The 17922-nt window shown below is 38.3% G+C and overlaps 1 protein-coding gene across 1 annotated transcript in view; it reads right to left on the bottom strand.

Moving 5' to 3' along the window:
• Window positions 1–5972: 5972 nt before the first annotated feature.
• LOC125486441 (mucin-16-like) overlaps window positions 5973–17922 on the bottom strand; it is a 39516-nt gene continuing 27566 nt past the window's right edge. The window contains exons 15-28 of the mRNA XM_048613911.1: window positions 16628–16797; window positions 16108–16134; window positions 13406–13566; window positions 13193–13260; window positions 10202–10371; window positions 10017–10043; window positions 8687–8847; window positions 8472–8539; window positions 7895–8064; window positions 7706–7732; window positions 6932–7091; window positions 6471–6821; window positions 6159–6328; window positions 5973–5999 (exon numbers count right to left, since the gene is read on the bottom strand). Coding sequence (XP_048469868.1) covers window positions 7024–7091; window positions 7706–7732; window positions 7895–8064; window positions 8472–8539; window positions 8687–8847; window positions 10017–10043; window positions 10202–10371; window positions 13193–13260; window positions 13406–13566; window positions 16108–16134; window positions 16628–16797 — 1117 coding nt within the window. The 3' untranslated portion in view covers window positions 5973–5999; window positions 6159–6328; window positions 6471–6821; window positions 6932–7023. The remainder of the gene's footprint in view (window positions 6000–6158; window positions 6329–6470; window positions 6822–6931; window positions 7092–7705; window positions 7733–7894; window positions 8065–8471; window positions 8540–8686; window positions 8848–10016; window positions 10044–10201; window positions 10372–13192; window positions 13261–13405; window positions 13567–16107; window positions 16135–16627; window positions 16798–17922) is intronic.

Consider the following 17922-nt stretch of genomic DNA (forward strand, 5'->3'; position numbering starts at 1 on the left):
ACGGGGTGTGAGGGATGAGTTGCGGGAAATGTGGGAGACACAATTGAGGGCGTTCTCGACCACTGAGGGGGGGAAGTTACGGTCCTTGAAAAACGAGGACAACTGAGATGTACGGGAGTGGAATGCCTCATCCTGGGAGCAGATGCGGCGGAGGCGAAGGAACTGGGAATAGGGGATGGCATTTTTGCAGGAAGGTGGGTGGGAGGAAGAGTACTCTAGGTAGCTGTGGGAGTCGGTGGGCTTGAAATGAATATCAGTTTCTAGGTGGTTGCCCGAGATGGAGACAGAGAGGTCCAGGAAGGGGAGAGAGGTGTTAGAGATGGTCCAGGTAAACTTAAGGTTGGGGTGGAAGGTGTTAGTGAAGTGGATGAACTGTTCGAGCTCCTCGTGGGAGCACGAGGCGGCGCCGATACAGTCATCAATGTAACGGAGGAAGAGGTGGGGTTTAGGGCCAGTGTAGGTACGGAAGAGGGATTGTTCCACGTAACCTACAAAGAGGCAGGCGTAGCTTGGGCCCATGCGAGTACCCATGGCCACCCCCTTTGTCTGTAGGAAGTGGGAGGAATTGAAAGAGAAGTTGTTGAGGGTGAGGACGAGTTCGGCTAAGCGGATGAGGGTATCAGTGGAGGGGGACTGGTCGGGCCTGCGGGACAGGAATAAGCGGAGGGCCTTTAGGCCATCTGTATGGGGAATGCAGGTGTATAGGGACTGGACATCCATGGTAAAGATGAGGTGTTGGGGACCGGGGAATTGGAAGTTCTGGAGGAGGTGGAGGGCGTGGGTGGTGTCACGGACATAGGTAGGGAGTTCCTGGACCAAGGGGGAGAAAATGGAGTCCAGATAGTTGAAATAAGTTCGGTGGGGCAGGAGCAGGTGGAGACAATGGGTCGACCAGGGCATGCAAGTTTGTGGATTTTGGGAAGGAGATAGAAGCGGGCAGTGCGGGGTTGGGGAACGATGAGGTTGGAGGACGTGGGTGGAAGGTCACCTGAGGTGATGAGGTTGTGGATGGTTTGGGAGATGATGGTTTGGTGCTCGGGGGTGGGGTCATGATCAAGGGGGCGGTAGGAGGAGGTGTCAGAGAGTTGGCGTCTGGGATTTTGTGCCTTTGCCATCCTCAGTGCTTCCTCCAAGTGTTGTTCAACATGGAGGAGTACCGATTCATCAGCTGAGGAAGGCAATGCATGGTAATCTGCAGGAGGTTTCCTTGATGATGTTTAACCTGAAGGCATAAGACGTTGTCGGGTCTGGAGTCCATGCTGAGGACTGTATACCACTGTGCCGCCACCTCTGCTAATCAGGGATTAAGAAAGGAAGAGGGCAAACATGTAGTTTGAAGGCACCAACTGGCATAGTAGTTTAATGGAATTAATGATCCTGTGGTCTATTTTTTGGGAAAAGCCAGGTACAAAGACAGAAGCTCTGGTGAAACTTACACTAAATTCTTCATTTTGAAGATTCACAAACACATCCAACATGCAGGGAATGAAACCCCAAGTGGAAATGAGAAACACTGTAATTAAAAGGCAGATTGTTTGACAATATATCAAGTAGCATTAGTTTGGTTTTGGTTTTCACTTTGTTATCACCTACTTTAATCAAAGGAAATATTCATAGACAAAGCGTAGAGAGAATACTTACTGGGGGAAAGGATTAGTTCATGGTAACCTGCAAAATCAAGTGCATAAGTTTGCATCAGTTCAGCCATTTGAAAAAGCATCATTTGAGTAAAATAAAATTGTATCACAGCCTTTAAAAGTAACTGATTCAATGCAGATATCAAATTAAAAAGCATAGAATACAAGAAGATATTGTACTAAGTAAAATTTACCATTGACATAGAGGCTGTTACTGTCCAATGTATATACTCCTAATGTAGAGATATTCTTGGTATTGTCTCGGAAGGCATGGTACACGGTAATTCTGTTCACCTCCTGAGGATCAGAATCATTTCTGAATGTACAGATTGCGTACACACGAGTACTAGCAACATCTGCTGGCCTGTTAAATCCAAACAGAAAAAAGTGTTTAACCAAATGACATTGATTGTTTTGAACCGAATATTGATCTTTGCAATTCGAATCTTTAAAACCTTCAATTTCAATCATTGAAGTTGCACACATCCTATATGTCAGTAATTTACGTAAATATTAAAATTTCACTTGTTTTGGAAAAAACCGGTTTTGAAACACAGTTGCTTGCTCTCCAACACAGTGTCCCAAGGTAAACTGAGAGTCAAAGCAAATGATCATGAAAAGCACAGGAATCAGTTCTATGCTATATTGTAAGGCAATCAGACTCCAGCATCGGCCGTTCCTACTATCTCTGCTATAAAAGTAAGCAGCTATTACTAATTTTAAATGTTTTCACACAGTTCAAATGACCCTTTCACGATGCAGCCTCTTATTTATTAATCATGTTGATACATATTTTCAAGATTGAGTAACGAAATATCTCACCTGAAGGAAATAGCTTTACAATCTGAAAATCTTGCATAAATTTTACAGTTGTCGTACAGGTCAGTGAGCTGCAAAACAAAGGAAGAATGTTTGAGGGAGAAGCTTGCATTGATGGGTGATACAATCATATCAGTTATTACTTTCAATACATGTCACAACACAGACGTGTCTGGAAAGTGATATATTATCACAGGTTAGTGTAATGTATTGAGTACCTGATAGGAAATATTCTTTGACACAGAGCTGTACAGTGAAGAATTTGACTTTTGTAGACTCTCTGTAAACTCTAAGTTGGTGATAACAAAGGTCACGTTGAATTCAATGGGCTTCTCTTTGAGACTTGGAGTTTGTGTTGTGGTCACAGTTGGTAATGTCGCTATTGGCAAACATAAGAGAAACATTAGACTAGAACTAAAGCAAGCAGAAAGAAGGAGAGCTAAATGCAGATAAATTAACCTTGATATCCCACAACCACCAAATGTTCTTGAAGTGCAAATGTACATGCTTGCCCATTTGATATCCCAGTGCTTTCTACAACAACAGATGAGATTATGCACCCATCTCTGCTTTTGAAGTACATTCCATTGATAAGAAGAAACTAACTCCTCTTTGTTTCTGTGTTTTCGTCAATTATGTGGAATATTATATTTGGGAGTAAATTCTAGTTCCACTGCAGTTAGTTGGCTATCTGCTTGGTGCATTTATATTCAGAATTATTGGATTACTATCCCTCAAATCAAACAGAGAGATTATAAAGACATCACAATATTAGTTTAACTTCCCAGATCTGCAACTTCAGGATTCCACACAGTGATAAAATGGGAAAAGTGGGATGCAGGTGATGCGAATGTAAACACCTTCAAAAATAATGTAATGGTATTTGATAATATATAAACAGATAACAGGAAGGAATTTCTTCTTTGTTGTCATTTTAATAGATATAAGCATAAATAGAACAAAAGTTCATGAATAATACTCACTGGGTAAAGGAGTTGTTTCATGGTAACCCGAAAGATTAATGGCATGCATTTAGATTGATGTGTGTTGGGTGAAAAGCCATCAATACAGATTTTAATAAATTAACAATGGAAAAACATAGTTAAATTCAATCCAAATAACATATTGAAAAAAATGAACAATGTATTTCTTTAGATGGAAATACCATTGACGTAGAGGCTGTTACTGTCCAATGTATATATTTCTAACGTAGAGATATTCTTGGTGTTGTCTCGGAATGCACGGTACACGATAACTCTGTTCACCTCCTGAGGATCAGAATCATTTCTGAATGTACAGATTGCGTACACACGGGTATTAGCAACATTGACTGGCCTGTTAAAACAAAATGGAAAGAAGTGTTGAACCACATGACTTTGACTGTTCAGAACTGGTTCCCGATCTTTGTGATTAGAATCTTTAATATCTCTCATTTCAGTCACTGAAGTTGTATACATCTGAAATAGAAGTAATTTACTTAAACCTAAAAGTTTGCTTGTATTTGAAGAAACTAGTTTTGTGTACAGTTGCTTGACCTCCAACATTGAGTTCCAAGGTAAACTGAATCTCAAAGTAAATGACATGCAAAGGAATCAAATCTATGGCACATGGTAGCATAATCCAAAATCCTATAATATTAAATGTTTTCACACAGTACAAGTGACCCTTTTCTGACACAGGCTCATATTTATAATTAGTGTTGATACATATTTGTGATATAGATGATTGAAGTATCACACCTGAAAGAAACAGCTTGGCAATCTGAAAATCTTGCATTAAGTTTGCTCTTGTTGTACAGGTCAGTGAGCTGGAAATAAAAGGATCAAAGTTTGAGAGAGAAGCTCTCATTAATGGTTGATACAGTTGTATCCGTTATTACTTTAATTATATTTCATAATACAAATGTGTCTGGAAAGTGATGTATTTTCACAGGCTTGTGCAGTGTATTGGTTACCTGGTCGGAAATATTCTTTGACACAGCATTGTACAGCGAAGAACTGGAATTTTGTAGATTCTCAGTAAACTGTAAGTTAGTGATAACAAAGGTCACATTGAATTCAATGGGCTTCTCTTTGAGACTTGGTGTTGTGGTCATGGGTGGTAATGTTGCTAATAGCAAACATAAGGGAAATATTAGACAGAGAATAGAACATACTGTAAGAACATCATTTATATGAGAGCTAATTGTAGTTAAATTTACTTTATTCCACCTGCAACAGATCACATGTTCTTGAAATGCAGAAATACATGCTTGCTCATTAGAGATCTAGTTTTTTCTACAACTTCAGGTGAGTAGGCACAGATTATGTACCCATTCATAACCATATCCCCCAACAGAATCCGAAAGAACTGCGGATGCTATAAATCAGGAACAAAAGCAGAAGTTGCTGGAAAAGCTCAGCAGGTCTGGCAGCATCTGTGAAGAAAATCATCAGGGTTAACGTTTTGGGTCTGGTGACCCTTCCTCAGAACCTGTTCCAGAATGCTCTGAGGAAGGGTCACTGGACCCGAAATGTTAACTCTGATTTTATCTTCACAGATGCTGCCAGATCTGCTGAACTTTTCCAGCAACTTCTGTTTCTGTTCCCCCTGATAGAAGTTTACCTACATTGTTCTATGGGAAAGATGTAGTTAAACTTCAAAGGGTGCCAAAAAACATTTACAAGGATTTTGCCAGAACTGGAGGGTTTGAGTTACAGGGAGACGTTGATTATGCTGCAGCCTTTTACCCTGCAGAGGCAGAAGGATGACCGTATAGACATTAATAAAATCATGAAGGGCATGATGGGATGAATAGCCAGGGTCTTATTCCAAAGATGGGGGAGGGCAAAACAAAAGGGCATCGGTTTCAGGTGAGAGGGGAAGGATTTAAAAGGGAGCTCAGGGGTGCCTTTTTCATGCAAAGGCTGCTGTGTCTATGGAACAAGCTGCCACAGGAAGTGGTGGAGGAGGGTACAATTACAACATGTAAAAGGTATCTAGATGGGCACATGAATGGGAAGGGTTGAGAGGGATATGGGCCAAATGCTGACAAATGGGACTAGATTAATTTAGGATATCCGCTCATTGCAGACAGGTTGGACTAAGGGTCTGTTGCGTGCCGTACAAGTCAATGACTCTATAAGGAGTAACAAAGTCCTGCTTATTTTGTGTGTCCATCAGCGCTGTAGAATTTTATATTTGAGTGAAAATTCTGGTTACAATGCAATCAGCGTTTTCTCTTCTCAATTCCTTTATATGCAGCAATATTGGCCCAATATTCCTCAAAGAAAAGAGTGACACCTATGACCTCACTCAAAAACGTTAGCTGAACTTTCACAGATCAGCAATTTCAGAATTGCAAGTAGTGATTAAATGGGAAATGTAGGATGTAGAAGATACAAATCAAAATGTTATTTCGGAAATAACATAATCCTATTTGACATTATATAAAGAGATATCAGTAAGTACTTTTTTTTGTTGTCTTATTAATCAAAATAAGCACAAATAGAATAAAGGTTCATGAATATCACTTACTCGGTAAAGGAGTTGATTCTTGGTATCCTGAAAGATTAAAGTCACGCGTTTAGATTGGTATGCGTTGGGTAAAAAAGCCACCAATATAGAATTCAACAAATTTACCCTTTTAAAAACATAGCTAAATTCGATCCAAATAACATATTGAAAAAAACATGATCACCATATGTCTTTAAATGGAAATACCATTGACATAGAGGCTGTTACTGTCCAATGTATATGTTCCCAATGTAGAGATATTCTTGGTGTTGTCTCGGAATGCACGGTACACAGTAATTCTGTTCACCTCCTGAGGATCAGAATTGTTTCTGAATGTACAGATTGCGTACACACGAGTACTAGCAACATCGACTGGCCTGTTAAAACAAAATGGAAAAAAGTGTTGAACCACATGACGTTGACTATTCAGAACTGATTCTTGATCTTTGTGATTAGAATCTTTAATATCTTCCGTTTCAATCAATGAAGTTTCATACATCTGAAATAAGAGTAACTTACTTTAAACCTTAAAAGTTCACTTGTTTTAAAAGAAACTGTCTTCATGGACAGTTGCTTGACTTCCAATATTGTGTTCCAAGATAAACTGAACCTGTATGGAAATGAACTTGACATGCGAAAGACTCAGATCTATAGCACATAGCAGCATAGTCCTATAAAATTACACATCTACAAGCAATTTTAAATATTTTCACACAGTTCAAGAGACCCTTACCTGATGCAGGCTCCTTCTTAAAATTAATGTTGATACATGATTTTGATATAGATAATTGAAATATTTCACCTGAAGGAAACAGCTTTGCAATCTGAAAAGCTTGCATTAATTTTGCTCTTGTTGTACAGGTCAGTGAGCTGCAAAAAAAAAATCAATGTTTTAGGAAAGAGCACTTATTGACGTGTCACAACATAAATGTGTCTGGAATGTGATGTATTTTCACAGAGTACTGGAATGAATTGATTACCTGATAAGAAATATTACTTGACACAGCATTGTATAGTGAAGCACTGGAATTATGTAGACTCTCTGTAAACTCTAAGTTAGTGATAACAAAGGTCACGTTGAATTCAATGGGATTTCCTTTATGATTGGAGTTTGTGTTGTGCTCACAGTTGGTAATGTCGCTATTAGCAAACATAAAGAAAATATTAGAGAATAGAACAAGCTGTAAGAACATCATTTGTATGTTCTTAACTGCAGATAAAATAACTTTATTCCATCTAAAATGATCAAATATACTTGAAATGCAGATATACATGCTTGCTTATTAGATATCCTAGTATTTTCTTCAGCATCAAATGAGTAGGTACAGATTATGCACCATCTCTCCTCTTGAAATGAATTTCAAGGAGGAACAAAGTCCTGCTTATTTTGTGTGTCCATCTGTGATGTAGAATTTTATATTTGGGTGAAAATTCTGGTTACAATGCAATCAGCATTTTTTCTTCTCAGTTCATTTATATGCAGTATTATTGGCCCAATATTCCTCAAATAAAAGATAGATGACTATGACCTCACTCAGGAACGTTAGCTGAACTTTCACAGATCAGCAATTTCAGAATTGGAAATAGTGATTAAATGGAAAATGTGGGATGGAGAAGATACTAATCAAAATGTTATTTCAGAAATAATGTGATGGTACTTGACGATACGTGAAGAGATATCAGTAAGCCACTTTTTATTGTTCTGTTAATTAAAATAAGCACAAATAGAACAAACGTTCATGAATATCACTTACTTGGTAAAGGAGTTGATTCATGGTACCCTGAAAGATTAAAGTCATGCATTTAGATTGATATGTGTCAGGTGAAAATCCATCAATACAGAATTCAATAAATTTACCCTTTTAAAAATCATAGCTAAATTCAATCCAAATAACATATTGAAAAACAAAATATGAACACCATATGTCTTTGAATGAAAATACCATTGACATAGAGGCTGTTACTGTCCAACGTATATGTTCCTAATGCAGAGATATTCTTGGTGTTGTCTCGGAATGCATGGTACATGGTAATTCTGTTCACCTCCTGAGGATCAGAATCGTTTCTGAATGTACAGATTGCGTACACACGGGTATTAGCAACATCTGCAGGCCTGTTAAAACAAAATGGAAAGAAGTGTTTAACCAGATGACATCGATTGTTCTGAACTAATTATTGATCTTTGTGATTAGAATCTCTAAAGCCAGCCATTTCAATCATTGAAGTTACATACATCCTATATATAAGTAAATTATATAAATATTAAACATTCACTTGTCTTTGAAAAACCAGTTTTGAACACAGTTGCTTGCTCTCCAACACTGTGGCCCAAGGTACACTGAACGTCAAAACAAATGATCATGAAAAGCATAGAAATCTGTTCTATGTCACATAGCAATGTAATGCTATAAGAATATGCAGCTGTTAGTAATTTTAAATGTTTTCACATAGTTCAAGTAACCCTTCCTTTAGAATTCTTATTGATAAATATTTTCAAGACAGTGTAATGAAATATCTCACCTGAAGGAAACAGCTTTACAATCTGAAAATCTTGCATTAATTTTGCTCTTGTCATACAGGTCAGTGAGCTGCAAAACAAAGGAAGAATGTTTGAGGGAGAAGCTCACATTGATGAGTGAGAGAATTGTATTAGTTATTACTTTCATTACATGTCACAACACAAATGTGTCTGGAAAGTGATGTATTTTCACAGACTTGTGTAATGTATTCATTACCCTATCGGAAATATTCTTTGACACAGCGTTGTATAGTGAAGAACTGGAATTATGTAGACTCTCTGTAAACTGTAAGTTAGTGATGACAAAGGTCATGTTGAACTCAATGGGTGTCCCTTCGAGGCTTGGAGTTTTTCTTGTGCTCACAGTTGGTAATGTCGCTGTTAGCAAACATAAGGGAAATATTAGACAGAGAATTCAACAAGCTGTAAGCACATCATTTGTATGAGAGCAAAATGCAGACAAATTGACTTATTTCTCCTACAGCCATCAGATGTTCTTGAAATGCAGACACATGTGCTTTCCCATTAGAGTTTGTGGTGTTTTCTGCAACTTCAGATGAACAGGTACAGATTATGCATCCATCTCTGCTCTTAAAATGTATTTCATTCATAACTTCCTATCAACGTTTAACTACATCCCTCCATAGGAAAGATGTAGTTAAACGTCAGAGTATGCAGAAAAAATTTCCAAGGATGTTCCCGGAAATGGAGGGTTTGAGCTGTAAGGAGAGGCTGAATAGGCTGGGGCTATGTAGCCTGCAGCATCGGTGAGAGAAGGGTGACCTTACAGAGGTTTATAAAATCATGGGGGGCATGATTGGGTGAATAACCAAGGTCTCTTTCCAAGGGTGGGGAGTCCAAATAGAGAGGGCATTGGTTTTGAGGTGAGAGGGAAAGGATTTAAAAGAAACCTGAGGGGAAACTTTTTCCTGCAGAGGGTGGTGCGTGTATGGAATGAGCTGTCAGAGGAAGTGGTGGAGGAAGGTACAATTACAACATTTAAAAGGCATCTGGAGAGGCACATGAATAGGAAGGGTTGAGAGGGATATGGGCCAAATGCTGACAAAAGGGACTAGATTAAGTTAGAATATCAGGTCAACGCAGACAGGTTGGACTAAGGGTCTGTTGCGTGCTGTACAAGTCTATGACTCTATAAGGTGTAACAAAGTCCTGCTTATTTTGTGTGTCCATCAGTGATGTAGAATTTTATATTTGGGTGAAAATTCTGGTTACAACGCAATCAGTGTTTTCTCTTCTCGGTTCATTTATATGCAATATTATTGGCCCAACATTCCTCAAATAAAAGACAGACGACTATGACCTTACTCAGGAACGTTAGCTGAACTTTCACAGATCAGCAATTTCAGAATTGGAAATAGTGATTAAATGGGAAATGTGGGATGGAGAAGATACTAATCAAAATGTTATTTTGGAAATAATGTGATGGTACTTGACGATACGTGAACAGATATCAGTAAGGACTTGTTTTGTTGTTTTGTTAATTGAAATAAACACAAATAGAACAAATGTTCATGAATATCACTTACTTGGTAAAGGAGTCGATTCATGGTACCCTGAAAGATTAAAGTCATGCATTTAGATTGATATGTGTCGGATGAAAAACAATCAATACAGAATTCAATAAATTTACCCTTTTAAAAATCATAGCTAAGTTCAATCCAAATAACATATTGAAAAAATATGAACAATATATGTCTTTAAAAGAAAATACCATTGACGTAGAGGCTGTTACTGTCCAATGTATATGCTCCTAATGTAGAGATATTCTTGGTGCTGTCTCGGAATGCATGGTACATGGTAATTCTGTTCACCTCCTGAGGATCAGAATCGTTTCTGAATGTACAGATTGTGTACACACGGGTATTAGCAATATCCTCTGGCCTGTTAAAACAAAATGGAAAGAAGTGTTTAATCAAGTAGCACTGATTGTTCTGAACTGATTATTGATCTTTGCAATTAGAAACTTTAAAATCTCACATTTCAATCACTATATTTGCATACATCCTACACATAGTAAGTTATATAAATATTATATAAATATAAACTAGAGTGGCAGGGGGCTGGGAACAAGAGCAGCAGGCCAGCAAGTGGAGGGATTGAAGGGAAGGTGATGTACTGGACCCGAAATGTTAACTCTGATTTTTTCTTCACAGATGCTGCCAGACCTGCTGAGCTTTTCCAGCAACTTTGTTTTTGTTATTGAAGTTAGAAATAAAGTAAAGGCAGAGGCAGGTAAATGAACACAATGGTAGTTAAGGGCTGAAGTGTGTTCTTATTCACACAAGGAGTTTTACAGGCAAGGCAGATGAGCTTAGCCTGGATTAGTACATGGGACAATGATATTGTGACAGTTACGGAGATTTGATTTAGAGACAGAGACAGGACTGGCTGCTCAACATTCCAGGGTTTCAGTGTTTTGGCCTTCCAGGGTTTCATTGTTTTAGATGAAATATAGAGAGGAATGTAAAAGAGATGGAGGAGTTGCAATACCAATCAGGGAGAATGCCACATCTGCACTCAGAGAGGACATACTGGAGGGCTCATCCACCAAGACAGTCTGGGTAGAGCTCCAAAATAAGATGGGTGAAATCACTCCGATAGGGTTATCCTATTGGCCTCCCCAACAGCCACTGATACATTGAGGAACAAATATGTAGGCACATTATGGAGTGATGCAATAACAACAGGGTTGTTTCATAGTGGGTGACTTTCACTTCCTCAATATTGACCGGGACTCCCTTAGAGCAAGCGGCTTAGATGGGGCAGAATTTGTTCAGTGAATCCAAGAGGGTTTCATGAAACAGGATGCGGATACTCCAAGTGGAGAACAAGCCATACTGGACCTTGCATTGGCTGATGAGCCTGGCCAAGTGACTGACCTTTCAGTGGGAAAGCGTTTTGGAAACAGTGTTCACAACTCCTTTTTAAAGGTTTAAGTCTTCAGACAGCGATGAATAAGTATAAGTCAGGACTGTGGGAAGGTACTAAATTGGGGGAGGGCAAATTAAATCGGGATTAGGCAGGAGCTGGGGAGTGTTAATTGGAAGGACCCGTTATCAGGTAAGTCCACGTTTAACACGTGAGATTTGTTTAAAGACCTATTGATCAGAGTTCAGGACCGGCATATGAGGGTAAGGAGAAAGGACAAGGATGGCAAGGTATGGGACCCTTGAATAATGAAGGAGTTTGTGAATTTAGTCAAAAGGGAAAAAGAAGCATATATAAACTTTAGAAAGATAAAATTGGACAGGGCCCATGAGGAATATAAAGGAAGCAGGCAAGATCTCAAGCAGGGGATTAGGAGAACAAGAAGAGGCCATAAAATGATCTTGGAAAGTACGGTTAAAGAGAATCCCAAGGCATTCTATACATACATTAAAAACAAGAGGATAACTAGAGAGAAGGAAGGACCATGCACAGATAAAGGAGGGAACTTGTGCTTGGAGGCAGAGGATGTGGGTGAGATCCTAAATGAGAACTTTGCATTGGAAATCACCTAGGAGAAGGAGATGGAGGACAGTGAGATTTGTGTGGAGCATGCCAATATGCTTGGGCATTTTGAGATCAAAGAAGAAGTGCTGTTTCGTCTCTTCAAGAGCATTAAGATGGATAAGTGCTCAGGGCTCGATGGTATGTACCCCAGGTTATAGAGAGAAGCAAGGCAGGAGATTGCTGGAGCCTTGACCAAGATCTTTGTATCCTCAACAAAAACTGAATGAATTGCAGATGTCGTAAATCAGAAACCGAAATAGAAATTGGTGGAAAAGCTCAGCAGCACTGGCAGAAATCAGAGTTAATGATTCAGGTCAAGTGACCCTTCCTCAGAATCCGGTTAGATGGGAGTCAGTGCCCAGATTTTGCTGAGGCCTCATTTACAATATTGCATTCAATTCTGGCTGCCACATTACAGGAAGCTTGTTGAGGCATTGGAGATGGTGCAAAAGAAGTTTACCAGGATGCTACCTGGATTAGTGTATATGAGCTATAAGGAAAGGCCAGAAAAACACAGGTTGTTTTCAATGGAATGGCAGAGGGTGAGGGGAGATTTGATGGAAGTCTATAAAATTATGAGATGCATTGATAGCATTGACACATAGAATCTTTTTACCCAAAGTTGAAATGTCTCATACCAGGCCGCACGCATGTCGGGTGAGAGGGGGAATGTTCAAAGGAGATGTGAGGGGAAAGGTTTTTACACAGAGAGTGGTGGGGATGTGGAATGTGCTGCCAGGGAAGGGTGTGGTTGGTGCAGGGAGATACAATAGGGGCATTTGAGAGACTTTTAGATGAGCACATGAACATGCAAGGAGTTGAATGATATGAACCAAGGGCAGGCAGAAGGGATTAGGTTAATCTGATGTCATGTCCAGTACAACATTGTGAAGAGATTGGCCTGTTAATATGCTGTACATTACTATATTCTATTAAAAGATCACAACTTTTGGGAAATAAAAGACTGGTTTTGAAACACAGTTGCTTGCTCTCCAACAGTGTCCCAAGGTAAATTGAACTTCGAAGCAAATGAACATGAAATGCATAGGAACCAGTTCTATGCCACACAGTAACGTAACACTATAAAAGTACATAGCTATTAGAAATTTAAATATTTTCACATCGTTCAAGTGACATTTACATGATGCAGACTCTTGTTTCGAATTAATGTTGATACATATTTTTAAGACAGAGTAATGAAATAACTCACCTGAAGGAAACAGCTTTACAATCTGTAAATCTTGCATTAATTTTGCTGTAGTTGTACAGGTCAGTGAGCTGCAATAAAAGGTTGAATGTTTGAAGAAAAAGCTGGCACCAACGGGTGGCAGAATTGTATTAGTTATTACTTTCATTATGTGTCACAACATAGTGTGTCTGGAAAGTGCTGTATTTTCACAGGCTAGTGTAATGTATTGATTACCTGATAGGAAATATTTTTTGACACGGATTTATACAGTGAAGAAGTGGAATTATGTAGACTCTCAGTAAACTGTAAGTTAGTGATAACAAAGGTCACGTTGAATTCAATGGGCTTCTCTTCGAAGCTTGGAGTTTGTGTCATGGTTACAGTTGGTGACGTCGCTGTTAGCAAACATAAGGGAAATATTAGACAGGTAATAGAACAAGCTATAAGAATGGTACACTGTAATTCTGTTTAACTCCTGCACAAAAAGTAACTTCATTTCACAGATTGCAGTACTGCAATCCAGAAATAGGTGCTTGTCCATTTGAAATCCCAATGTTTTCTGCAATGTCATATGAGTCAATGCAGATCATGGATCCTTCACTGCTCTTGCATTGCCTTATCTTTCTACCAAGGCTCTAAGTTCTGCTTATTACAGTGAGTCTGTCAGCAATTTGGAATTTTGAATTTGTTTGAAAAGTTTGGTTTCAATTACAGTATTCTGTTCATATGTTGTGTACATCTCCCCCTTACAATCAGTGTCTTAATATTTCTCACTTCAAAGAGAATAGAGGAGATTTCACACAACATAATGCTTGTTGCATTTTCACTGATATGCAATTTCAGAATTTCAACAAATGATTATCCGGGGCATTTACAAATCCCATAGCTCCACATTACTACATTACTTTTGCAATGACGAGTTGTAAATTAGTCATATATGAAGTGGTATCAGTAATGAATTTGTTTTGGTTGTTATCATTTAAAGAAAAATAAAGAAATGAACGTAGGAACAAGGAGCAGGGGTAGCCCACTCGGTCTCTCGAGCCTACTGCATCATTCAATATGTTTATGACTGATCTGATTGTTACCTCAAATGCATATTCCAGGTAATCTTTGATAACTTTTCACCTCTGCCTTAAAATCATTCAGGCATTCTGCTTCCATCTGCTTTTCAGGTAGAGAGTTTCCAAGATTCACAAACCTCTGTGAGAAATCTTTTTACCTCAACTATGTTTTAGTGTGTAACCCTTATTTTTAATCTCTGAACCTTTGTTCTGTATTCTCCCTTCCAAGGAAGCTTTCTTTCCACATTCATCCTGTCTGATTCCGTCAGGATCTTGATATATTTCAGCCAAGTTACCTATTCCTATTCAAAAACCCAGTGGTCACAAACCTATCCAACATTTCTTCACAAGACATCCCAGCCCTTTCAGGTATTAGTATTGTTAACCTTTGCTGAACTGCTTTCAAAGTCTGTACGTTCTTCCCTAAATAACATGACCAATACTTTACATTGCAACAAGTGAGAACATATATGAAGTACAATGAACTAAAGCATAACATCCTCACTTTTGTATTCAATTCCTTTCCCCCTTAAGTAACTTACTTATTTCAGCGTACCAATCTTTTACGACTTATGCGCCAAGAAATCCACATCTTTCTGCATCTCAGAGCTCTGCAATTTCTCACCATTTAGAAAATAAGCTTTTTTTTTAATCCTTTGTGCAAAAAAATAGAAAATTTCCCACATTGTACTGTAATTTATTCACCAGATCTTTGCCAACTCACTTAACCTATCAATACTTTTTTGTACCATCTTAATGTCCTTCTCACAAGTTATTTTCTTACTTATCTATGTGTCATCAGAAAATTTGCCAATCATTCTTCCTGTATCTTCATCCAAATCATTTACATTAATTGTAAACAGTTGGGGTCCCAGCACTGATTCCCTGTGGCACACCACTCATTACATCTTGCCAACCTGAAAATTCCTCCTTTCTGCTTTCTGTTCACCTGCCAATCTTCTATTCATGCCAATATGCTACACGTTATACCGTGAAATTTTATTTTCCACAACTACCTTGGCTGTGACATTTTTGTAAAAGTCTGCTGAGAATTTGAATGCTCTGTACCAACCAGTTCTCCTTTATCCACAGCACATGTTACTTCCTCAAATAACTCCAATAGATTGGTTAAACATGATTTCACTTTCACAAAACCGCCTTGACTCTGTATTCTGAAGAAGGATCACTGGGCCTGAAAATTTAACTCTGCTTTCTCCCCACAGATCCTGCCAGACCTGCTGAGTATTTCCAGCAATTCTGTTTTGCATCCTGACTATGCCTGATTCCTTAGGCTTATTTAAAGTGCCATGATGTAATTTCTTTAATAATAGCTTTCAACATTTTTCCTTTGGCAATGTGAAGCTAACTGACCTACTGCTTCCTGTTTTCTACCTCCGTCCCTTCCAAACATTAAGCAAATAAAAGAACTGAAAGACACTTTGTTTGGTTGAATTCATTCTGGGGGTCAATACATTTGATATTTGATCTCATAGCGTAATGTTGAATCCACTTCTTTATTCTGTGGATTGAAATATGAGTGTCTCATCTATTTCAAATCTGAACAGGAACCTCAACAAATTTCTGCCTTGGGAAATTAACTCAATTCTCACCATATTATTCTCAATGAAACCTGAGTCGGTGTTTGCTTGGATATTCCCTGGAATTATTGTCAAGCAGATACCATCAATTTAAATGGAAGAGGCACCATGACAGTCTCCCAATTTTTGACATACTATTCAGCTGAGATAATGAGGTATAACAGAGACCACTGGAGATCATGTAATTATCAAGGCTTAGATATGAAACAAATTCAGTGGAAAGTTTGTACAGATATTAAACAACACTAATAACAAAGACTGTTATCACACTTACTGGTTAAAACAGCTGATTCATGGTAACCTGGGAAAAAATTGTTTGGAAAGAATTACTTAAAGTGTTTATGATACGGTTTTTTGAACTTGCAATTAATCACTTGAGTTTGACATAAATTAAACCAGAATCAGGCGCCTGTGACAGCTTGCATAAGATATTCAACATTCTGTAAGAAATTGATCATGTGAAAGACATTGAAATGGAATGAATAGTAATGTTTTCTCTTTGATTTACAAGCGAAAAATCAAAACAACAAGATGTAAACAAAGAGATTGGGATTGGGTGAAAGACAGGCAACAACCAAGGGTGAGGAAGCAGAGATATCAAGAATGGCAGAATGTAAATAGACCATCACTGAAGTTGAGTCAAGTAATTAATAAACTGTTTGCGAGTGAAGGGGTAGCAGTTTGACAGGTCACCTGGAAAGAGAATACCCCTGAAAAAAGAAACAACTGCTGATAGCATAATGAAAAATAAATATTTATTTGAAGTGTGATATGTAATCAAAGTGAGTATTTACCATCTACATAGAGGCTACTGCTGTCCACTGTATAATTTCCTAAGGCAGTGATGCCCTTTGTGTTATTTTGGAATTCACGGTAGAGTTGAACTTTATCAGTTTGAGAGGTATCGGCACTCTTTTTGACGGTGCAGATTGCCTCTACTGTACTGTTGCCATCACTTGCAGGCCTGCAACATTCAAACACAAGATAATTAATTTATTTAAAGATGAAACACGACGTAAAGTTTTGGCATTTGGATGGCATTAAGACAGAGACTGAAATATCATGAACAACTTAAATAATAATAATTTTAAAATGTGCTTTCAAAGCTTTAGTAATAATGATAATTTAACAAATTTACACAAACATAAAAGTATATTTTCAGTCCAGATTAAGCAGTGAATATCATACATATTCACATTGAATCCTGGTAGCATGCTACTTGAATAGATCATGAGCATCTTTCATAGTTCTGCACATTTTAGAGGTTCTGCACATTGAAAAGGTTGAGGTTTATCAGGGGAAGAAGCTTACTCTAGAATTCAGAGCTAGTTTGGTTGATACACTGCACTTGACTTGATCTAATCAATAGAAGATAGGTAAAGCCTTTCAGTAGAATCAGTTTACCTGACCATATGTCACCCACAGTGCAAAATACATGGTGATTGGACATGATCCGCATCATTTTGTAATCTTCTGAGAGGATATTGCGAAACAACAAATGGAAAATCTGTGTATCTGCTACTGTAACATCTGTAACATACTCTTGTGTTTTTAGCAGGAGTTTTATGAGAAAGCTGAGTGCTACCCTCCAGCTTAAAAGTCAGGGGCCTGTTTGCCTCCATTTTGCTGGATCGGCACAAAGCAGTTTAACAGGCCTGTCCATGGTGGCAAATCAGTTTTCATCAGTAAAGAAGTGCCATCTCAATCAGCGGACAGGCAATCAGGCCACCTGACACCACTCCCACCATTGCTTTGGTGGCTAGTTGTATGCCCTCCATTGCAGCTCAGTTGACTTAAACATGATAATAATTAACAACTTGATGTGGCTCTGTCAAACTCAATAACCAACATTAGTTCAAACATTAATGACTTGTTACGGAAAAAAAAGGGGTTTTAAAGGCATTATCTGCTATCTACAGGTGCATTATTCAGTTACTGAGATATATTCATTCTGTACAAGTCAATATGGACAAAGCATATCACAATCTCACACATATGGTAATTTGTACGGCTTTTACTTTGTGACACATTTAGCAGGATCAGTTCTGCTGAATTGATAAAAGGTTGGGGATTGCAGCAATGCAGTTAC

Source organism: Rhincodon typus, chromosome 29 (genome assembly GCF_021869965.1).
Source record: "Rhincodon typus isolate 14 chromosome 29, sRhiTyp1.1, whole genome shotgun sequence".
NCBI lineage: Eukaryota > Metazoa > Chordata > Chondrichthyes > Orectolobiformes > Rhincodontidae > Rhincodon > Rhincodon typus.